The sequence below is a fragment of the Lepidochelys olivacea genome (genome assembly GCF_965140295.1).
Source record: "Lepidochelys olivacea isolate rLepOli2 genome assembly, chromosome: 4".
Classification (NCBI taxonomy): Eukaryota; Metazoa; Chordata; order Testudines; family Cheloniidae; genus Lepidochelys; species Lepidochelys olivacea.
Genome location: NC_140414.1, coordinates 63,776,888 through 63,801,155, shown reverse-complemented (window position 1 = coordinate 63,801,155; position 24,268 = coordinate 63,776,888). Strand labels below are relative to the sequence as shown.

The 24,268-nt window shown below is 41.4% G+C and overlaps 1 protein-coding gene across 3 annotated transcripts in view; it reads right to left on the bottom strand.

Moving 5' to 3' along the window:
• DCLK2 (doublecortin like kinase 2) overlaps positions 1 to 24,268 on the bottom strand; it is a 144,419-nt gene that overhangs the window by 44,833 nt on the left and 75,318 nt on the right. For all 3 annotated transcript variants that reach the window (XM_084626843.1, XM_084626841.1, XM_084626842.1), the window contains 3 exons: positions 21,325 to 21,419; positions 5,585 to 5,657; positions 2,519 to 2,627 (listed from right to left, as the gene is read on the bottom strand). In XM_084626843.1, the coding sequence (XP_084482969.1) occupies positions 2,519 to 2,627; positions 5,585 to 5,657; positions 21,325 to 21,419 (277 nt within the window). The remainder of the gene's footprint in view (positions 1 to 2,518; positions 2,628 to 5,584; positions 5,658 to 21,324; positions 21,420 to 24,268) is intronic.

Here is a 24,268-nt window from a genome sequence, read left to right as displayed (position 1 = left end):
CAACTGTAGACTGGAGGATGAATAAACTTTACGTCCAAACAAGTCCAGTCTCCTTTAGTCTTTATTCTTAGGGGTGGCCCCCTGGTTGACCCAGTCTCTCCCTCTGGTTGACCACCTCTACCACTAGGCAGCAGGGTGGGTATAAAGGTACTTGGGGCCCTTAGATGGCACAAAGTACTTGCACTCTGCCTTCTTGGAGATCAGAGGCAAGAAGAAGGGGTTTTGCCAGAGGGCATTTGTAATTTTAGTGACCACCTCATGTAGGGGCAAAGCTACCCTAGCTGGGGCCACGGGGCAGAGAACATTAAAGAGGGAATCTGCCGGTTCCTCTAACTCCTCTGCCTGGAGGCCCAAGTTGGTAGCAATCCTCTTTAACAGCTCCTGATGCACCTTAGCATCATCCTGGGGCACTGGTGGAGGGAGCCCCACCATGGCCTCCTCTGGAGACGAGGAGGAGGAAGCCAGTACCATGGGGTCCTCTGCAACCATAGGTGGCCCAGTGGCTTGCTCGCCCACTTCCTCCTGTGCCTGTGGGATGCCTGCAGCTGAGGCCTCTTGGGCTGGAGGGGGGTGGTAGCTGGTCTCTCCAAAGCTCTGGATACCAAGCAGGTGGGCTGAGGGGGCTGAATGAACCCCCAAGGGTTCTATGGGTACCACTGTGCTGTCCACAGAGTCTGAGGCCACAAGCCCTGCTGCAGTGCAGCCAACGTAGTCTGCACCATAATTGCCGGAGTCTTCCCCGCTACTAGGGAACTTGCTCCGAACCTGAGCTCGACTCCGAGCGGTCGCTTCCCTGTGACCAAGACAGGGCTGATTGGAGACTCTGTCCCGATCGGTACCAGTTGCCCCTCCCAGAGGTGGATCTGGCTGACCTTGACAAGCGTCTGAATCGGGGCCTCAGTGACCAGTGGCGCTCGGTGGAGCCACGATGGCCCCGGGCCAGCGATCTATGCCTCAAGCTTAATGAATGGTACCGGGATGTGGAGCAGGATTGGGAACTAGAGTGGGCTTGGCGTCATGAAAATGTAACCGCATGCAGTGACACCACCCTGGGGGATTGGCATCATCGGTCCCTCGACCTGTCCCTGGAGCAGTACTGGTGCCGCGGAGATTCCAGGCACCGGGGGGCGCATGCCTCCAGAGTCCGTGCCCGGTTACCAGCAAGACACGCCTTGAGCCTCTCTGCCTTTGTCCTAGGTCCGGAGACTGGATGGAGCTATGAAGCTTCTGCCTATCATGGTCAGAAGCGTGTCAGCTGCGAGAGGGCGACTGTTGGTGGGATGTCTCCTGCGACAGGGAATGCCGCCAGAAAGGTGGAGACTGTGGTAGTCCCAACGCCAGTTTACCTTGGAGCCAGGACCCCACAGGGGCTGGAGTGGGCAGCACTGGGAGGGACATAATGTCTTGTGCCGCTTTGAGGGCTTTCGCTTTGGACGGCACTCAGAGATAACGAGGACCTCTGCCGCTATCTGGGATAGCTGGCGGGGAGCGGGCTGGGCTACACCGCTCAACCTGAGCTGAAGCCCGGATCCCCAAGGGGGTGAAGAGGGACCAGAGACAGGGCCTTGGTCCACCCCAGACTTGTCCTTTCCCTCGCAGGAAGCTGGAGACCTTCTTTGCCCCATCTTCCTGGGCTTATTGGCTGGGGCCACGGAACGAGACTGGAGCCAGCTCGTAGACAATACCAGCGGGGCACTGCGCACCGAGGCCACAGTGCTCAGTGCCGAATCGGAGCACTGCTCCAGCATCAGGGTAAGGGCAGACTGTATCAGGAGTGCCTTCAAATGAATGGCATGCTCTTTCTTCATCCCGAGCTTGAAGATTTTGCACTTATCACTAATGTGACCTTCGCTCAAGCACCGTAAACAACTATTATGTGGATCGCTAATGGGCATGGGCCTTTTACAGCAATCGCAGGATTTAAAGCCTGGGGACCAGGGCATGCCCCATCCCGAGGTGAAGTCCCTTTAGGGACCTACTAAGTCTCTAACTTAACAAATAGGTTGAACTAAACTAGAGGGAAACCAAATACAGTAATATTTGCAAGAGGCAAATGCATTCAAATGAACGAAAAGCAACAGCTCTAGCTGAAGCAGCACCAGTTCCATGCACCATCAATGGCAGCAAGAGGGAACTAAGGGTGAAGGGGGTCGGCAGTGCCCTATATGCCGCGGCATATACGCACCACTCCAGGGGGTGCCAGAGCCGGTCCCCTACAGATATTGCTGAGAGAAAAACTTCCAGCACCAGTGCACGTGGCGAGCACACACACCTAAGTTGAATGGACATGAGCAATCGCTCGAAGAAGAAGAGGACATATTTATTTCTCATTTTTGCACTATCATGACTTTTTGTGAATTTTTTTTGTTATGCCATACATTTATACTATGTACACCTGTGTACATTTTCTACATATACACACACACTGTCTCAGACGTACACACTGGATTTTGTTTAATTAAATCAACAGCTTACAAGAAATAGAACTGAAAAATAGCTAAAAAACTTCCTTGCTTACCGTTCTACGCACTCCTTTACTACAGCAAAATTGCCATCACCAATCACCTTTCCCACTCTGTATTTCTCAAGAATAGTGGATGACCCTGAGCACTTGTTTCCATTCACACCTGCACAAACAGCAAGGACAATAATGTAAGGTGGAGAGAGACATCAGCAATGTGGCATATCCCCACAGACTTCAAGAGTACAGTGTATATATTCCTGGATACAAAATAGGAATGTAAAAATAAACTGTGTTCATTACAGTTTGTCCCTTTGTTTTTATTTCAAAACAGCAAAAAGAACTGGTAAAGCTTAATCAGAGCTGTGTGACCTTCTTGTCCTCGTTAACATATAGGAAAAACATTAATATATTATCATTTCTATGTTGACAAATCCCAAAGGTGACAGAAATTCTAGTTAAATGTTTAACTCCAGCTATGTCCTGACACGTTTAGCTTTTTATTAAGAGGGCTTTCGTTTTAAAATATCTTATCTTTCATTGGCATTTTCCTTTTTTCATGCTCAAAAGGAATGGAATTATAATTCATGAAAAACTGTAGAAATTTGGTAATGAAAAAAGACAACTATTTATGTATTTAACTAATGAGGAAAATTTCAGATGACTTATGAAACATATTTTGTGTTGTTTGAGGCCCTTCTTATACCATAAAAAAATTGAACTCAACTCTTGACTCCTTCTTGCTTAGCACAGACAGCAGCTATCATACAAGTCTCTTGGCTAAACCACCTATGCAAGACTTTTTCTAAGGTGCAACAACATATCCAACCAAATACTGAAGACTGCTATTACACTTTTCTTGTGTATTACAATTAAACCAAAAACATTTAAGAGACATTACATTTTACTGACAATATTGCCTATGGATCTCATCGTCTTTGATTTGTTTCATTAAAGAGCAACTCTGGTCCCAGACGTCTAGAAAATTTGGCACTGAAATTCTATGTACGAAATTTCTTGTCATAGTGCCAAACTTCAGATAAGTTTTATAACTGCTAATGTTAGGGTTTTTTTAATAACATTGTATCTTTCCTTAAAACCAGTTAATTCTACAGTATAATAGTGTCATCCCACTTTAAAGACTTAATCGCTTTATTAAAGGGAGACAAGAACTAGTTTTAGATCATAGCCAACACTTCTGTCTACACTGGAAATAGACTTCAAGTAAAGTATGAACAAACAAGATCATGGCCTTAAAACACTGTTCTTTATTAAGTTTCTTACCTTGCTCTCCCACCCTGGCTACAGCCACTCTTTCACACACATAAAGAGACATCAATTTGCAAGTATTTTTGTAGGAACAAGATCATCAATGCTTTACTAGCCTCCCTATTCTCAACAGATTATTTTGTAATAAAAAACAAAAAGATTAATAAAGTCCCCACAATGGTCACAGAGATTTATCCATAAGATGATCTCCTACAGAACTAAAAAGGTAAGTTTAGAATAGGTGGGCTGGCTGGTCTGATAGGCTCCACTTGCAGCAAAATGGGCTATCATGAGGAAACCTACAGTTCCAGTTCAACTGCAAACACCTTACTTTGGAGGGGTCACCATAGACACAATGTTCATAATTTCCATTAATGGGCTGACTGTATCACTCTAAAGTGCCCACTGGGATTTGACTGAAGAGCAGGGTTTTATATTTGTTTTGCACCCTACAGCTTTCTCCAGAATGACTGGTGAAGCTGCTGCTGGGGATAATGTTGCTTGGGAGCAAGGAGATGATTATAAATATGGACTAGTATAATGCTATAAAGATGGACTGGGTGAAAAACCTTGAATGCTGGCAGGTTGAATACCGAAGGTCAGATCTTTAGAAACAAAGAAATCTTCTTGTAAAGGGGGCCTCAATCCTGAAGTCAATATATAAAAAAAATTTTAGACCAGAGCTGCCGCTTGTAACATATTAAATCAAGTTATAAGAGGAGTGTATTAATGAAGATATTGCTATGGCATGCACGTTTTGAGTTGTTGAGGTTAAACTCAGGATGAAACTCTCTCTGTATCCAGGCAGTCGTTAATGGGACTGTGTGGATTAAAGCATGTTCTGGACAGTGAAACCTTTTCCAAAATTCCTGTGTGTGGGTTGCATAACAGCATAAAAGAAGGATAAATGGCCAGGCCATATTGCAAGACGTAGCTTTGGGGTTGTGATCTAGCTTTGGATTAGAGGGTTTCCCAGGTTCCCTCTAATCCAAATCCTCTAATCTAAATTCCAGGGAGCTGAGCCAATAATGTTTTGGGCAGTGAGATTCCAGGGGAACTCAGAAGAGAAAGAGGCTCAAGACAGCTACCTCTTTGTAAGAAGACAGTGGTGCTTCAGCTCACAGTTCTGAAAGAGGGATTTGCCTACGTACATTTTGTTAAAGGAAACAGAGTGTAGGTACATTTTGTAAATAAACACTGTGACAATAGCTGGACATTGATTTGTCTTCCAATGGGAAACTGACCTATAAGGTCTAAAAGTCTGCTACCATTTGGTAAAGCATCAATAAAATTGAAAATCAAATTCATCTCTCTCACTGTACAGATTTGATATAGCAAGTGCAGTAACGAACATTCAGTACCTAGTACTGAATCCAACATTCAGTACCAAGTAAGGAATGTCAAGGATTTAAGACAGAGGTGGGCAAACTACGTCCCACAGGCCACATCCAGCCTGCGGGACAATCCTGCCCGGCCCTTGAGCTCCTGGATGGGGATGCTAGCCCCCAGCCCCTCCCCTGCTGTCCCCCCTCCTCTGCAGCCACGCTGGCAGTGTGGCTGGCTCTGGCCGGGCAGTGGGGCTGCGACCTCCTGCTGCTCTGAGCTGCATGGTAAGGGGGTGAAGAGTGGGAGGGGGCAGGCTGTTTGGGGAGGCACAGCCTTCCCTACCCGGCCCTCTATACAGTTTCGCACCCTGATGTGGCCCTCAGGCCAAAAAGTTTGCCCACCCCGATCTAAGATTAAAATCTGACAGAGTGCTAGCAGTTGTCTAGTATCACTGAGCTAACAAGTCACTGAAATGTGAACAAAGTTTGTGAAGGTTAGTAGCAAACAAACAGCGGTTTAAGTGCTTACCTTCAAGACTTATGCAATGGAATAGTTCAGGCACACCATTGACATTGGAAGAAGAGCCACAGTGTGGAGGAATCTATGGAAATATGCATAAGTCCATTATTTCTGAGTTACGAAAGTTACTAAAGTTAGTAAAATGAATAACAAGAAAACGAGTCTTATCTTCCCTCAATTTAATTTTTATATATATTAATTTTTTATACTTATTCAACATTGTTATCTTGCACTAGGGCTGCCCTTAACAACTGGGATCCCAGTCCTGAGGCCCTGTTTGTGCGAGGAGTCACACCAGTTATTTCACTGGGAATAATCACTGTGAGGGACATTCTTTCTACTTTTGTGAAGTGATACTTGGGCTTTATGGAGTTAGTGTGGGAAGGGAAATTCCATCCTCCCCCAAACCAAGGGACCAGTAAGGACTACAAAAATTTTCACATCTAAGCCAGATTCAAAACCAGTAGTAGCCAAGAGTCATTACTACACATAGTTCAGAGGCCAATACACAACGAATTGGTGGTCTCAGGCCATAACCTAAAATCCACCATCACAACTGGTACTGTTTGTAGTTTCATTAATAGAATTTCCCTCTCACCCTGATGCATAGTCTCTTTAGATTAGCACTGAGGCATGCTGGGAGGGTGGTGTATGGAGGCTTCCATTGCCACCACTAATTTCTATGTCTAAAAGGAGAACTTCGATATCTAGGGCTGGCAGTCTGGCACCTCTACGAACACTAAAATTAGCTTTAAATTTAGTGGTGGTTTTTTTATACTGTCACTGAAGTGAATGCTTAGAATTCAGAGAAACTGAAGTCAGATAACTGTTCTGCATCCCAGCTGTACAATGCAGATTTTAATAACTATTATATATAAAAATAAAGAGTAAACAAATTTTTAAGGAGAAATTCAGACAAGATGACATTTCCCAAAGTAACTCCCTTTTACAGGTACTATATGTTAACAGGATCTTCACAACTAATTAAGAAAAGTTCTTTCCTCACATCACACAGTGATATATAAAGCAGTGCAGTGTTATTGTAAAAGGGGGCAGGGACTTGTGCAATGAATAAACTGAAAGCAATTGAACAGTGAAAATGTTCTATGTACCTCTTCCCATTTCAGTTCAAAACATATGGTGCTCTATTAATAGGTATTTAAAAGCACCTTCCTTCCTTCTTTACAAGACACTTCTACCTGTTCCCTGGGGCTCTTTTCCTTGCTTATTTCATGAGTTAATACAGTTCTCACCATTCACCACAAAGGATTAAAATGCTTCTCTGCCTGAAGCTCAGTATCTGCTGAAACAAGGCTTTGCACAACACCTGGGAATGCAAGTGCAGCATTTTCAAGTTCAGCTAACATTATCTTGTTACATTACTGAATATTTTAAGTCATTAACACTATTGTCAGAAAGATTTTGTTAAAGTCTCACATAATGCTAATAAGTGCTCAAGTTTCCAGTGGCATCTAAAGTGCCAAAAAAGTGCTAAAGTGCTAAAGGTACAAAACAGCTAAAGTAACTAGATACAGTGCAACTTAATTTTATGAAGCCGCAGAAACAATGCTGCTTGTCAGACAGTGTCAGCAGCAACTGGATAGTAACCACTTCCTAATAACAACTTTTAAACAGCATAAGTTAATTCATAATGAAAGCAGCATTATCTAGTTGCTATAAAGGAGTTAGGAACTGAATCCAGGTGTCCTGTTTATGTCACTGACAGAAGATTGTAATTCAGTCAGTCACTTAACCACAGCTTCTCCAAACGTAAAATGGGGATAACAACGTTGAGCCACCTTTGTACAACTGCGAAGTGAGTCATCAGCAAAAATATCTAATCTCTCTTTTGGTTATGATTCAAAGATGTCATTGAATAAGTGATAATAGGCGAAAATAGCACATCCTCCAATCCACAATTCTAGACTGCTTCATCCTTGTGAGAGGCAGGATAGTGAAGTGTACTAGAATCTTACTCTCTAGTGAACTGGGCTAGAAAGATGCAGGCAAGAATAGTGGAAAGGCAAGAGGAAGGATGGTGGTGTCTGTGATTAAGGCACTAGACTAGGACTCAGGGTTTTAGCTCCAGCTCTGCCACACTTACTGCATGACTTTGGGCAAGTCATAACTTCTTTAGACCTAATCCAATACCCACTGAAATCAATGGGAGTTTATGTGTTGTGGATCAGATCCTCTGTGCCTCAATTCCTCAGCAGTAAAATTGGGGTAATAATCCTTGCAGCGTTCTGGTGAGGTAGGGAAACAATTCCTCAATGCTTCCCAGACACTAAGTTGATGAAGAAGAGAAGGGACATAAGCAGATAGTCTATGTGCATATACTTACAAAGCAGAGCAACTACATTTATGTTTTAGGATGACCAGCATTTGCAATATCCCTTGAATTTCTTTTTATCCAGCAAAATGATAGAATAGCTATACTGCGGGCAGTCTTGTTAAAGAGATTATTTTTTTTAAAACTGTCACAGATTAGAAAGTTATTTTTCTATTCTGTGAAGAGTTTAGGGACAATTCCAGCAGCCAGCTACCCAAATTAAGCTGGCAGGCATAGCTCCATAAGCACTCCCTGCACCACAATGCACATGGAGATTTTGGAGGTGAAATGGGTGAAGAGTCAGGACACTGGACTTGCAAGAAGACTCACCAGTCTACCAGCCATTCCCTATGTAATAAGGGAAAAAACAGGCACAGAAACTACTGCAGGGTCCTGTAACTCTGAGACTATATTAGTTAATATAGTGGATATATTATCGTTTTGCAGCCTGGAAATGGGAAGAAATCCTCATCTACTCCCAGCCCACACAAACTCCCCACTTCTTGTTCCCCTTACACAGTGCAATCACATGGACCATGCTCTGAGGAGAAGGATTTGGCCCAGAGGACTCTATTCTGATCTCCAATTTCTGCAACACCTGTCAAAGAATTCATACTGAAAGGCAGAATTTGGCTCTAGTTTCTACGGTGACCATGCAGTAGCTTAATCTTATGCTGCTAACTAAAAGAGTAGAAATATCTTCGCTCTCTTAAAAATTGTGAATACATCCAACACTTTAGACTCTAGGCTCCATTCCTGTATCTAATGATGACTTCTGCTTTTAGTTAAAAGTACCGTACGTTAGTGTGATGCTGTATGATTGAGATATGGCCATTAATATTGCCATTTAAACAATTGCAACACATCTTGTACAAAGTATATCCTGTAAGGTGTCAATGGCAAAGTTATGATATACTAAATATAATTATCCTGTTGATATGCATGGCTCATTTTTGTATCTGAAGTTATAAATATTGGCTATGCACTGGCTAGGGTTGCCAACTTTCTACTCGCACAAAACCGAACACCCTTGCCTCACCCTCTGCCCCGCCTCTCCTCCAAGGCCCAGCCCATGTCCTGCCCCTTCTCCGAGGCTCTGCCCCTGCTCACTCCATTCCCCTCTCTGTCGCTCGCTGTCCCCTCCTTCACTCACTCATTTTCAGCAGGCTGGCTCAGGGGACTGAGGTGTGGGAGGGGGTGAGGCCTCTGGTTAGGGGTGCGGGCTCCAGGGTGGGGCCAGAAATGAGGAGTTCAGAGTGTGGGAGAGGGCTCCAGGCTGACGCAGTGGGTTGGGGTGCGAGCTCTGGGGTAGGGCCAGGGATGAAGGGGTTGGGGTGCAGGAGGGGCTCCAGCTTGGGGTGGAGCCGAGGGTTAGGACTATGGAAGGGGGCTCTGGGCTGGGTGTGTGGGTTCTGGTGTGGGGCCAGAAATAACGGGTTCAGGGTGAGGAGGGGGCTCCAAGCTGGGTCAAGGAGTTGTGTGGGGAGGTGAGGGCTGCAGATGGGGGTGCAGGCTCTGATGTGGGGCTGGGGATGAGGGATTTGGAGTATAGAAGGGGGCTCCGGGCTGAGGAGTTCAGAGTGCAGGAGGGGGCTCCAGGCTAGGGGTTCGGGGGGTTGTGAGGGCTCTGGCTGGAGGTTCAGGTTCTGGGGTGGCTGGAGATGAGGGGTTTGAGGTGCAGGAGGGTGCTCTAGGCTGGGACTGAGGGGTTTGGAAGGTAGGAGGGGGTTCAGGGCTGGGGCAGGGGGTTGAGGCCCGGGAGGGGGTCAGGAGTGCAGGCTCCGAGTGGCGCTTAGTTCAAGCAGCTCTTGGAAGCAGCGGCATATCCCCCCTGCAGCTCCTATGCAGAGGCATGGCCAGGTGGCTGTGTGCGCTGCCCTGTCAGCAGGTGCCACCCCCACAGCTCCTGGCCAATGGGAGCTGCGGGGACGGTGCTTGGGGTGGGAGCAGCATGCGGAGCCCTCTTGCTGCCCCTACACATAAGAGCCGGAGGGGGGAACATGCTGGCTGCTTCCCGGGAGCCTGCCTGCCCTGCTGCGCCATGCCACCAACAGGACAGTCAATGGCCCAGCCAGCAGTGCTTACCAGAGCTGCCAGGGTCCCTTTTCGACCGGGTGTTCTGGTCAAAAACCAGACACATGGCTACCCTAGTGCTGGGAGTATGTAGCTGATCTTTTGAGACCAGAAGAACCCTTTGTTTGATGAAATTAGTTTTCAGTAACTACTCATCATAAAGTTCAGTGGCTGGGTGGTGAAGCAAGGGCTGGAATGCCTAAGGAGACTGCATTTATGACTTGCTGTTAACCAGTGTAGTAAGACAGAGGTTTAGAATAACCACCAGATGAGGGGTGAGTCTGTCCTATTTCTCAGCAGTTTGTCCTGAGTCTGGTATTCTCAGCTGTGACCCACTGAGGCACAGTGACAGTTAGCACTTTTCTTTTTTTGTGCAGTTTAGCAATCTTCACGTCTGCCTTCCTGAAGTCGCATCCTCAATTCATGTTTTCACATAACATCCAGAGCAAAATCAACACTAAACCAAAGCAACAGAGCATTCAGTGACACACAGAAGACACTTTACAACAAATACACAATTTACAAAACTAGTCAAATATAGTATTACTTATACTGTCAAAAAACAAACCACACCACAAAATCTGTTCTAAAAATCATAACCCTGTCCAACTAACATTTTAGGTTCGTCAGGCAGAAATGTGCAAAACCAAAACCTCTGTGGAAGAGTATTAATTTTCCACAGCTTCACAAACATCCAACATGCTGTTCTGTATATGGAATTATTTTATAGTGGCTGTTTGACAAAGCTGGAGAAGTTGGGTGACATTCTGATATATGGCTTTGCAACAAGGACACTCATGGCAGATCTGCCTGTGAATTTAAAGCATGTATTTTGTTGCTCAGTGTGACAAGATGCAATGAACACATTAAATTTAGCCTAAAGAGTATGGCATGACTAACCTATCTCGCCATCAATCAAATTCCCAGTCATTCATTAATGTCAAGAGAGAGACCTCCATCCAAAAGAAACCAGTACTGTGTACAAAGCATGGGAAACCTCATTTTAAAACTAACTTAAAGGAACTAATTTCTTTTCTAATACAGCAGCTTCCCAAAAACCTGTCACTTTTGGTCACATCTTGTAGCTTATCACCTGAAATTTTAAATTAACTGAAGACTCAGAAAAATTAAGCTTATAACAGTAAAATATTTATTAGAGAGAGATAGGACCCACAGCATACAGTACTATTTCTGCACCACTAAGTTCATCCCTAAGGAAATCTTGTACAGAAAGTGTTTAGTAAGCCACTACACTATACAATTGCATTATGACTACATTTGCAGCTGAGTTAATAATACTGACAGTTATAGTCTGCGGCAAATTAATGCTAGTGAAATCATTTGATTACATTCTATGTACTATATTACAGTGAATAGTTCCACTGTGTAAGTCCATAAGAAGTGGCTCTAGAAATTTAAAATAATAATTTGCAGTAGCCAGGAGACAAGTGAGTCACGTGGAATTGGATGTGGTTTGCATCTTTACAGTTTATAATTTGTATTACAATGTCATCATAAATCTGCTAACAGTATTTCATAAGAAATACTGTACAAAGAACAACATTTAATTTACATTGTAAGAAATCCTTTTCCCTTCCCTGGCAGCAGCCATGCCATAAAAATTATTATGGTGAAATGGTGAATGTTTCCAAAAGACCTAAGAGGAACCCTCTGATTCCCATAAGCTGATATTGTTTTGAGGTTGTCTGTAAGACTACACAGTTCTTGATATTCTTCAATCTGCTTCTTAATGAGTTTAAATATATTATTTCTATAAAGGAAAGGAAGCATCTTTGTGAAGACAAGCACTGGGCTTTTCCAAAGACATAAGTGTTCCCCACACTCTTTCAAACAGTCAACTGCATGACTACCACAGCAATACAAGGACAGAACACGATGGGAGTGACAAAAAAAGTCAGTGGTACTTCATAAAGCTGTTTTAAACCTGGCCAGGTACCATTGAGATAACCCAAAATAAGACTTACAGAATTACAAGAGGGCCAGACAGCTGCAATGAAATTACCTATCACTACTTCCATAGCCCCTCCCTCACAACTTTTTCCATACCCAGTTATGGGTAAATATCTAATTCTGGATATAGGTCTCTTATGCAGTCAGTCACTCCAACAAGAGAATATGTGGGATAAGATGAGCAGATACCTGCTGATGAGATGAAAAAAACCCCCAAACCCTTCTTTTCTCTCCCCTTGCCCTCACCCAAAAAACAAAAACAAGTTTAGATTTTCTCGAAAGAGGCTATGAGAAAAGTACTGCAATTTTATATACGTCTCACTGACGCATCAACTTTTCTTTACGGTGTTAGAAACGAAGGTGTTTACTTTAAACTTGAACACGACATGTAAATTGGATGCTGTCTTGAACAGAAATGAGTGATAAGGTCTTCACTATGCAGCTGAGGATCTGGAATATTATTCCTATATTTAATTCCCCTACATGGCTACATGAAGTGACTAGAAAATGGCTAGAATGCACCTACAGGTTGCTCAATAAAGCATTCTCTATGAAGAGTCCTCATCTGTAGAATTTGTTCCCTCCAGGGATGAGTCAGCCTTAATTCAGCAGCTTTTAGGCGAAGATGTATCTGTTCCAACTAGATGTTTAATGTCTGTGAGGGCTACCCACCTAATAGTCAGTGGAAAGCATGGTCTAGTTGGTGGCCAACTATTTGAATTTGACTATTTTAACTTTTGGCATATATAGTGTGATAGATATGAAATAGAATATTGAAATAGACAATATGTAGTATGGCACTGTAGGAGGCTCATTTGTTAAAGGCTATGAGGGAGTGTCTGAGGATTACAAGAACGTCTTCATCATGACAGAAGGTGACAAGATAACCACCATGACTGAACATATGCATATGGAAGCATGGTGCCAAAAAGGGGCAGTGAAATAGCCACCATAGTGTTATTTTAGGTTTTCCCACTTTAAAAAATAATAATAATAAAGCCTATTGCACACTTAAGCTCTAATCCATTTTGATTCATTGGACAAGACTGAAAAAAAAACCTGAGGCTCTGAGCCAGGACAGTCCCAGGACAAAATCCTCACTGTCACTGACATATTGCTTTATATTTGCTCACTCATTGCAGTTCTTGTCCCAGAAGCCCATGCTACAGTGAAAGACTCCATTATTTTTGTTTGGTCTTCTGCTTGTTTCAGGTTCTCATCATTAACTCAGTGGGAGATAGCCTGATATAAATGGGACCCAGCAGTCCCACATTTGGCTGGTGCACTAAATATTAAGTTCTTCACTTTCTACTGTAATGTCGAGTACTTGGCTGGGCTGCATTAGAAATGTTGAAGAACTACACTGACATTACTCAGGTTTCAGAGTAGCAGCCGTGTTAGTCTGTATCCGCCAAAAGAAAAGGAGTACTTGTTGCACCTTAGAGACGAACAAATTTATTTGAGCATAAGCTTTCATGAACTACAGCTCACTTCAAAGGATGCATTCAGTGGAAAATACAGTGGAGAGATTTATATACACAGAGAACATGAAACAATGGGTGTTACCATACACACTGTAACAAGAGTGATCAGGTAAGGTGAGCTATTACCAGCAGGAGAGCGGGGGGGGGGGGGGGCGGGGGGAGATCTTTTGTAGTGATAATCAAGGTGGGCAATTTAAAGCATTGGTAACACCCATTGTTTCATGTTCTCTGTGTATATAAATCTCCCCACTGTATTTTCCACTGAATGCATCAGACGAAAGCTTATGCTCAAATAAATGTTAGTCTTTAAGGTGCCACAAGTACTCTTTTTCTTTTTACTCACATTACTGTCATGCAGCTCAAAAATCTCTTCAGCAAGAGCGTTCAGCATTCCGATCCCATCTATGATAGCTGTAAATGGGCTTTACACTAAGTATCAAGCTCATGTTTCCCTTTCTAGCACAGACAGGCTAAATCTTTCTATCTAAATGTAAATATCTGAAGGCAGTGTCTAAGGATTCCTCTCACAAGCTCTATTATTTTTATTTCACTAGGATAAAATGATAAACTTTGTGGAAGTATATATTTTTAAAATTGAACATGCTAGCATGATTAAAGGAAAATTTAAAAAAAATTAACCCCAGAAGAATATAGGCTCTGATCCAGCAAATCACGTAAGTGCATTCTTAACTTTAAGCATGAGACTAGTCCCACTGGTGTCAATGAGTTAAGCATGCACATAAGTGATTTGCTGAATGAGGGCCATAATGCCCTTTGACCCTAGTCATTTGGTCTCAACACATTGAAAACACACACACACACACACACACTAGAGCACAGTGCTATTTAGTTGCTTAATCCAGTTTCCAAAACTATCCCTCAAAGTTAAAGCCTGTTTATTTACAGAAATTTACAAAGCAAGGCTGGGTTTTACGGACCTTAATTTCAGAAGAGAGACACAAAACATCTGCTGGACACACCAATCACCTAAACCAGTTTGCTACCATGGTTTTCACCATATGGATTGTAAGAACAGTTTTAAGTGTCAGACAGAAAATGAAACATTTTAGCTGAATTAACCAGTCTGAGATGAGTTTCAAAAACACTTCACAAATCCTGATGTCTATTAATAACCAAACAAACACACATAAGGGAGCATTGGAAGGTCTGAGACCAAGCTTAAAAATCTCATAATGTTAAGTACTTTATTCCACTTTTTCCCTAAACGAATGTTTCTGACAGATTTGATTAACCCTTTCAAATTGGGAGTTTGCTTTTTTTTTTTAAAAAAAAATGGTGCAGTGCTCTTTAGTAGCAGCAGATATAGTGGATCTGCTGGAGCCAAGGAGAAAACATGTATTTTAAGAGCATTATAGATCTGGGTCACTGGAGATGCCAACGAGAAGAGTTGCACTTTTCAACTGTCAGTCATCAACTTACAGAAGACTAAAAAAGAACACTGTCCTCCTTGTTAAGTCATCCTGCATTATCCAAGACACTATCATGGTTTGTTTGACTGTCAAATTTCTGAATGACTCAGCAAATCAGCATCTATGCTGAAAAGATAAAGTAAGCCTCTCCCCAACTCTCATATTATGCACAATGATCTTCCATTTGGTGCCCGCAATTACTACCTTTCATTTCAAAATGCAGGGCCTGCAACAACACTCTCCCGTCCCTGGTAAACTGAACTTCTAGTGATGTGCAAAAAGTTCAGAGGTTTGATTAAAACTAGGGCTGTCGATTAATCACAGTTAACTGACACAACTAACAAAAAAAGTAATCATGCTTTTAAAAATTAATCACTATTAATTGCTGTTTTAATCACACTGATAAACAGAATACCAATTGAAATTTATTAAATATTTTTGGATGTTTCTACATTTTCAAATATATTGATTTAAATTACAACACAGAATACGAAGTGTACAATGCTCACTTTTATCAATTTTACAATGCAAATATTTGTAATAAAAATAATATGAAGAAATATTTTTCAATTCACATCATACAAATACTGTAGTGCAATCTCTTTATCGTGAAAGTGCAACTTACAAATGTAGATAGCTACATAATACACTCAAAAACAAAAAACAATGTAAAACTTTAGAGCCGATAAGTCCACTCAGTTCTACTTCTTATTCAGCCAGTCGCTAAGACAAACAAATTTGTTTACATTTACGGGAGATAATGCTGCCCTCGTCTTATTTAAGTCACCTGAAAGTGAGAAGAGGCATTCACATGGCACTTTTCTAGCCAGAATTTATGTGCCAGATATGCTAAACATTCATATGCTCCTTCATGCTTCGGCCACCATTTGAGAGGACATGCTTCCATGCTGATGACGTTTGTTAAAAATATGCATTAATTATATTTTGACTGAGCTCCTTGGGGGAGAATAGTAGGTCTTCTGCTCTGTTTTACCCGCATTCTGCCATATATTTAATGTTATAGCAGTCTCAGATAATGACCCGGCACATGTATGTTTGTTTTAAGAACACTTTAATTGACAAAACGCAAAGAAGGTACCAATGTGAGATTTCTAAAGATAGCTACAGCACTCGACCCAAGATTTAAGAATCTGAAGTGCATTCCAAAATCTGAGAGGGATGAGGTGTGGAGCATGCTTTCAGAAGTCTTAGAAGAGCAACACTCCAATGTGAAAACTACAGAACCCAAACCACCAAAAAAGAAAATCAACCTTCTCCTGTTGGCATCTGACTCGGATGATGAAAGTGAACATGCATCAGCCTGCTCAGCTTTGGATAGTTATCAAACAGACCCTGTCATCAGCATGGACTCATGTCCCCTGGTACGGTGGTTGAAGCATGAAGAGACATATGAATCATTAGCGCATCTGGAACGTAAATATCTTGCAACACCAGCTACAACAGTGCCACATGAACGCCTGTTCTCACTTTCAGGTGATATTGTAAACAAGAAGCTGGCAGCATTATCTCCTGAAAATGTAAACAAACTTGCTTGTCTGAGTGACTGGCTGAACAAGAAGTAGGACTGAATGGACATGTAGGCTCTAAAGTTTTGTTTTTGAATGCTGGCGGTTTTTTGTACAGAATTCTACATTTGTAAGTTCAACTTTCATGATAAACAGACTGCATTACAGTACTTCTATGAGGTAAATTGAAAAATACTATTTTTTTTGTTTTTTACAGAAAATATTTGTAATCAAAAATAAAGAGAGCACTCTACTGTAATTGAAACCAATATACTGGAAAATGACATCCAAAAATATTTAAATAAATGGTATTTATTATTCTTTAATCGCTTGACAGCCCTAGTTAAAACTCATATTAATATCCAGTAGTGTGTGATAGCATGTGTTGTTTTCATGGGTACCCCAGCCATTCACTAACCCATCCTCACAAAACCACCGCGTCACAGTAACCTTCCTTCAATCAAGGAACAAATTCACCTATTTGTGAAAGGGCCCGATCCTGCAATCTTTACTTAGGTTCAATTCCTATTGACTGCAATATCATCCCACAGATTCCAGTGTAAGTTTTGCCTGAACAAACACTGCAGGATGGGGACTTACAACAGCATCCTGATTTGGACGGTTTGCTCACTGAATTAGTAGCACAATGACATTCTGGATGAAAGTTTATCAGGGCAGAAAAAAGCCCCTCTATAAAAGATAAGCTGTTCTTCCTTCAAGAGTTTGTTTCCTGTGATTGGTTTTCTGTCCCTGAGAGTACCATTTCCATGGATCCAGTACACTGAGAAGGAGAGGGAAATCCTTGGGGAGTGAAACAACTCTTCATTTTGCTTTGAAGGAAAAGTGGCATGAAGAGAATATGATGTAAGGGTCAAGGTCTGTGACCAAGAAAGAAAAATTGCCACTAAAGTCACTATGATTTGCTATTTTTCTGCCCTGATGTCTGGAATTATCACTCAAGCGCTGCCCTGGTCGTTAGCATTTATTATCCAGCTTCAATCCTGTGCTGAAATATGCCATGTACTTAATTCGCCATATACTTTGCTCTGGAGGTTGAGAAGATATTGGTGTTGCAAGGGTAATGTGTTTGCAGCTGCTGTTCCTGCATGATCATTTAAATAAGTTGAAAATCAACCCTGATTTGTTCTCTTCTTCCAGACAAAACAACCTCATCATAATTGTCTCCAATAATTATGCAACACTAGACACGGTTACCAGAATTGTTATCCACTTTAATCAAAGAAATGACAGTTTATTTGCTATACAGAATATCAATTGCCATTGAAAAGGGGAGCTCAATCAGCAGTACAGAATTCAGATGTAACCATAACTTCTCTTTTTTTTTAAAAAAACTGTGGATTAGAATGAGCATTTGGGTCTGGTTTTTAAAAACCTTAAACAAACAAACAAAAAGGAAAGTGTAATAGGAGAACACTGCCCTTTGAATTTCATGAGAGCTATTGCATGAATTGTTGCACGTGCACTCACACAAAACCACCAGCAATTTTTTTAATACCTTCTTAGTTCTGTCTGTTAATATTCTACATAATCATACACATGCCTACAATTAAATCTGCAGCCAAAACATTAACTTTTCAAACAAACCAACCCTCAGCATATCGTCTTGTGCCTTCAATGTGATAAGTGTTCTTCCATGGTTTCAACATTTGCATTTTCTCTCAGCTGCAATTACCGTCACTTCCTGGACAGCAATTCCTTGCAGCTTTATACAAGTGCAGGAAGCCAGCCTGTGCATGTAAGAGCACAGTGTGCAAAAGGGGACATCACCAGTGGGATAAGGTAAGGACTACAAAGGCCCTACAAAATAATAAAATTGATTTTTTCTTTTTCATAGATGGACAGGTCAAACCAAACACCACAAATATAACGGCTTCCTAAAAAGCACAGGTATAACTGCGTCCAGTGAAGTGAGCTGTGGCTCACGAAGGCTCATGCTCAAATAAATTGGTTCGTCTCTAAGGTTCCACAAGTCCTCCTGTTCTTTTTGCGAATATTCCTCTTACGATTTTTATGTCAATTCTTTGACCCTCATGCATGCTTGTTGGAGTACTTCCCAGGAATAGATAAGTGTTGGAAATGCATCCCAGAAACAGAAACAAGTGTTGTGACAGAATGCATTAACTCCTTTTGGCATTGACCTCAAGATGAACCGGCTAACCATACCCATCTCTCTAGTGACCAAAACACAGCTGGAGTCTACTTCTGAATAGCTGCATACCAGTGGGAAAAATGAGAGGTAGCTACTACTTTGGTAGGTATTTTATACTTTTTTGGATGATTAGTTTGTTTTTGCCATTTTCCAACTCTCTGATGGAGCATGCATGGCTTATTTGACATGAAAAATCCATTAGTACCAAGTATCAATTGAAGTCAAAAATAGAAAATTACTGCAGAAGCTACTTGAGTGAAACTAACAGTGAAAGGGAGAAAGGACTTTCCACTTGATTAAAAATAGCTTGCTACTATCAGAAATTGTCTCTCTTAAAAGCAATCAGGATAGTCATTTATAATTCTGCATTAGTCATTTTGTTGAGGTAAATGAGATAAAGCAGAAGAAATTGTTAAAATGTAGGAGCCGAAAAATCTTATAAATAAGATACCCTCAATTCCACCAATATTGGTGTTTATACCATAAGCAACTTCGGCATACAATACTGGAGATTTTTTGAGCCAAATTCTGATTTAAGTTACACAGTTCATGTTTCCACAAGTAAAAACTGCTATTGCTCCCACACACACACACACACACACCCCGTTTTTTCAAGACAGACTGCATAGCAAGAGATCAATCTAAGCCTGTGTGTGAAGAGGAACTAGTATAGCTCAGCACTGTGGCCTCAGTGCAAGAGAAGCACATCAAAATTACTACCAAGAACCAAGTAGTTTAAGTCCAGGGTGGATAAAAAGCTTTATGAGGGGAAAAAAAAAAAACCTATCTAAAGATAGTTTTAATTAAGATACGTTACAGCTCAAAGATATCTCCTCATGGAATAGGGATTATAAATTCTAATTCTCTAGTATGAGATAATATAGTCATGTAATGTTTAAGAAAAGTTTTGTAAATGGAGTTCCAATAGTTCATGGATTAGGGACCCAATTTTATGGGGTTCCACAGGCTTCTGTATAGATTATTTAGGTTAATCTTTCTATCTACCCAATGGGACTCGGTGCTCAGTCTAGAAGATACCATCAGAGATGCTTAGTTTCGCAGTTCTCAAACTGTGGATTTCTGTTTCCAGAGGTAACATGCTTGTTAACAGCAAAAATGTTTTTACATAATAATATATAGCGGTGAGAAATAACAGACCTCAACTCTATTGTCCCTCTGAAAATTTGTGTACACAGAGTCAATCCCTTACCTCTCTCTAAAGTGCAAAGTTTCAAAAAGTTCAATGAATAGAAGATTGTTGGGGGCGGAATAGATCTGGACAAGGAGAAGAAGTCTGGAGATAAATGTAAGAAGCGAGGGACATATGCTTGTTTTGTTAAAATATTATATGCTTGCTGTTGAAGAAAAAAATCCAGAACACTTAAGGTTGTTGTTTTAGTTAAATAAAACAACTTAAATGTCTGTCTGGTGATATTCACAGCCTAATACAGCATGGCAAGAAAATCCTTGAAAAAAGAATAATGATTAACCTGTTGAATTGGAGATAGTTCACCTCCCAATGACTTCATAAATATCTGCTTCTATTACCTTTGGTAAATGAAATAACCAAACAATCATTCATTTTCTGATATAGCTGTAAAACTCATCTGAAAAGTTTTCAAAATAAATCACCTTTTAAAAATGTTTAGTGTGTACCTTCTGAAATGAAACCTACATCTATCTCTGAGTTGTGAAGAATATGTATTAAGGTTATAACAACCAACAAGAATGCACTTTTATGTAGAAAACCATGATTAAAGCGAGTCTTCTGACTAGTGATTTAAATCAATTTGATTTAAATCAAATCCACCCTGTTTAAGAATATATTGGAACTTATCACGTCAATCAAAATTCTTTTCTAGCAGGCTCACTGGGGAAGCCTGCTAGAAAGCAGTGCAATATGCAGTTGAAATATACAAAGATTCAATAATAATTAGTAGGTCAAAAAACCCAAACCTGAGTACCACTCTAATTGTGGTCTGTCCTTTCTATGCTCTCTACATTGAGACAATTTTTGATGAAATTATGCATCCTGTTTACAACCATTATTTTCAACAATAGGAGCTGCAACTTGAAATGATCAGGGAGTGAATCCTCTAGTGAACTTGGAGAAATGCTGTAATTTATGTATTCACTAGAAAATTCTCCTACAAAAGACAGCAGCAAAAAAGTCTCACCACCCATTCTAGCCCCAGACAGAAGATAACAGGGTCAGAGCCCTGGTAAAGGGAAAGCCATGGTTTCACTGGGGGATGATTCTCTTGGTGCAGGCACTGCAGAAGCCCGCCAGCTGCCCTCAGAGAAAGCCCTAATACCAGGGGCAGGAAGAATATGCCGGGGGCGAGAGGGGCATGTCAGGGGTGGGGCAGCAGCATGCAGTGTTGCAGCCCATAGAGCAGCCCTGGGAGGTTACTGTAGCTTTAGGCTTTCTAAGTTGCATGGGAAGGGAGGGATCAAGTAGGCACAAAGATGGCTCAAAGCCACCAGCGCCCCCCTTCCCATAGATTCAGAGTTCTGTGCAGCACCTCTGAAACAGACATCACAGAATCTCACCCCAAATCTCCCACCCAACTTAATTCAATAATTAAACCAGCAAAAATGGCTTATGGACTAGAAATGTTTTTTGATTTCTTGTGGGTATCTACATACTTTTGATTTTTATTCTTGAGCACCACCTAGAACTTTGTCCAATTAATAAGGGTTTGGTTATAAGCATGAAAGTTTCAGTTTCTGTTGCAAAAGATCCAGGTGTGCAACACCTACCTTGAGTCCACGAAAGCTCCCCGGACTGGTTGGTGAAGAGCTGGAGGACTTGGTAGATTTTGGAGTGGATATCTGGCTGCTGGGTGTTCCATTGACTGTCCAGAGCAACAAAGGCAACCAAGAGGAAGAAAAGATTATTAACAGATAAAAACACTAATGCCTGTTGCAATATAACGTGCCTCTCTGAGGTATTACCTGAGTTTACTCACATAAAGACCAAACAGGCCCAACACCAGAATCTCAGAAAGAATCATAAGGTCCAGTACTGTATCCTTTGCTCACTCAAACTCCCATTGGCTGGCAATTCGCTGCACCCTTTGCACATACAAAACACTGCATTTCTATTCCAGTTTCATGAGAGCCAGTCTGCCTGTTGCCAGTGGGAGGTTTGGGTACACAAAGATTGCAGGATTGGATCTTTAAGTTGCATAATTTATTGTGATATCATAACAAAATATTAGAGAGATACAATTCAGGTTTCCAAAATTTGACCTCCCTTTCCCTCTTTCCCATTTACAAAGTCAACTTAATACTTTATTGATGATTTGTGTTTTCATTTAAATTAAAATGTGTGTGTTTGGGGGACTAAACAGTACTAGACTACAGGTTCTCAAATGAATCCTTAATAATAGAGTATTGTGCGTCGGAAAAATATTTTCAAAAAAGTTAACATTTCATTTTTGAACTTTCAAGGAGTTACTATAAGTATCAATTAGAAAATTCTCAGGGGACAGAAAAATTCTCCCTCCCCCAACCCCTGATGTCAAGAATCTATCCATTTTAACCCCTCTAACTATTCAGGGCCTAATAAAACCTCCACTGTACTCCTATTGGCTTGAGGGGCAGTTAGATCAGGTCCTACATTCTTCCAAAAAAAGGGCTAAATCGGTGTCATTCATAAGATTGACCAAGGGAGTCTATTAAATGATGCAATGTATTGCTTCTGCATCCAATCCTTGTTTGCCTGAGGAGAGGAAAAACTGATCAGGGAACTAAACAGCAAAAAAAAAAAAAAAAAGAAAGAAAGCTTCACAGTGGGAGGAAGTTTCTCCTTTAAGAAAAGCAAAAACCTGCCAACAAGACATTTTGTTTCCATGGAAACACAAGTAACCACCTACACTTTTTCAGATGTGTGAAGAATCTCTCTAATCTCGCTATGCACTACTCTTTTAAGCACCACCATTGTTTTTTGCTGTGCAAATGCCAGCCAACATACAATACTGAACTTCTCTGGGAATTGAGGAGTCTTCCTACACAGGCTCTATTTTATTTTGTAATGCTTGAATAGTTGTGATCTCAGTGGTTACTGTGATTACACAGCAGCTCCACAGCCTTAACAAATGATCCTCCTGAATGTGCATGATGCTAGGTTAAAAATGAAGCACCATTTATCTAGGGAATCAGTCTTCTTGGAATCTGATGACCATCCCAGTTCTATTCCTGGCTCTGCTATTGATTCACTAAGGGGTTGATCCTGCACTGCTAACATCAATGAAAGTTTTACAATTGGCTTTAATGAGAGCAGGACTGAGCACCTTATGATAAAGGACAAGTCACTCTGAGGGAGATTTTCAAAAGCATCTAAATGGAACACAAGTCCCACTGAATGTCCCTTAGGCTCTTTGGAAGATCTCCTCTCTCTGTGTGTCTCAGACATCCCTTCTGTAAAATGGGGAGAATAATGCTTCGTTAACTTTGTAAATTGTATGAAAAGGCTTAAGTGTTAGTTATTATTTTATATTGTACTTCCTGGAAAGCCATATAAGAACTTTGATTTTAAAATTCTACTGGTAAAACAAAAAACAAAAACAAAAAAACAGCTTGAGAACATAAAAGAAGGTTGTCTAGAGAATTCTGCCTGAAATCAACTAAGTAGTGCTATAGGAGCAGAAATTGTCACTTTTATTCATAAACTCATTTTACATAGTTCATCAGAAGCTCCCTATCTTGTGCCTGCCATGGTATGTTTGGGTAGGCCCTGCCTATGTGATAACTTTTACATAGGTTTGTAACCAGTTAGTACCATATTTATCTCTAAACCACTAAATGCACAACATGGTAAACACTGTTAGTCACTGTGACAGCTGGCCATAATTGTCAGAGGCCTAGGCCTGGACATGGCTGTCTCCCTCTAACTCGTTCATAAAACTCAGGTGTGGAAAGGACCCCTAACCAGGTCTGTGCAATGGTTTGGCCAACTGGTTTTCCTTCCTTCCAGCAATCTGTGAAGAAAGACATCCCAGAGTACCTTGCCCCCTGGGCTGCTGGTGTTGCTCTGTATGCTGCTCTCCCCTGACTCTAATCCCTTGCGGAGGCAGTATAGGACAGCTGCCCAGAGATGTTTCGTAGCTACATGGTATTGTGCTGGAGACAACACAAGAAGAGACTGATCTGAGGATAGATCTCAACCATGTTTTCTGCAACCAGTCTGGATGAGTGCTAGAACATAGCTGTAACTGTAGTGAGGACAGACCCGTAGGACCCAATCCTGGGAGGGGCTGAGCCCCCTCAGCTCCCAAGAAGTAGAGATCTCACACGGACAGACTTTAAGGAAAAGGAGGAAAGCAGCTGCCAGTTAAAACTGCAAAACCTTCCTTTGACATTCTCAATAAAAAGACTCAGTCATACTTTGATGTATTTGTAACTTGCCGCTGATTGTTGCACATACACACAAAGCTTTTCCTTTCTAAATCAGTTCTCCAGTTGTAGGCACTTTAGGAGAAGGGTTTGGTGTCTTTCTATATATATGGGGGAGCAGTAAGCACATTTTGAGTGAGAGTTATAATACAAATAAATACATTTCCTTTTCCCCAGTTCCTTAAATGGAATATACAATGCCACAATTCATTAGCATATGAGGTTGTTAAACAACACTAAAAGATTTTTAAAATTTGTATTTTCAGCGTAGTCCAATATTGTAAGACACTTGCCAATTAAGAATACA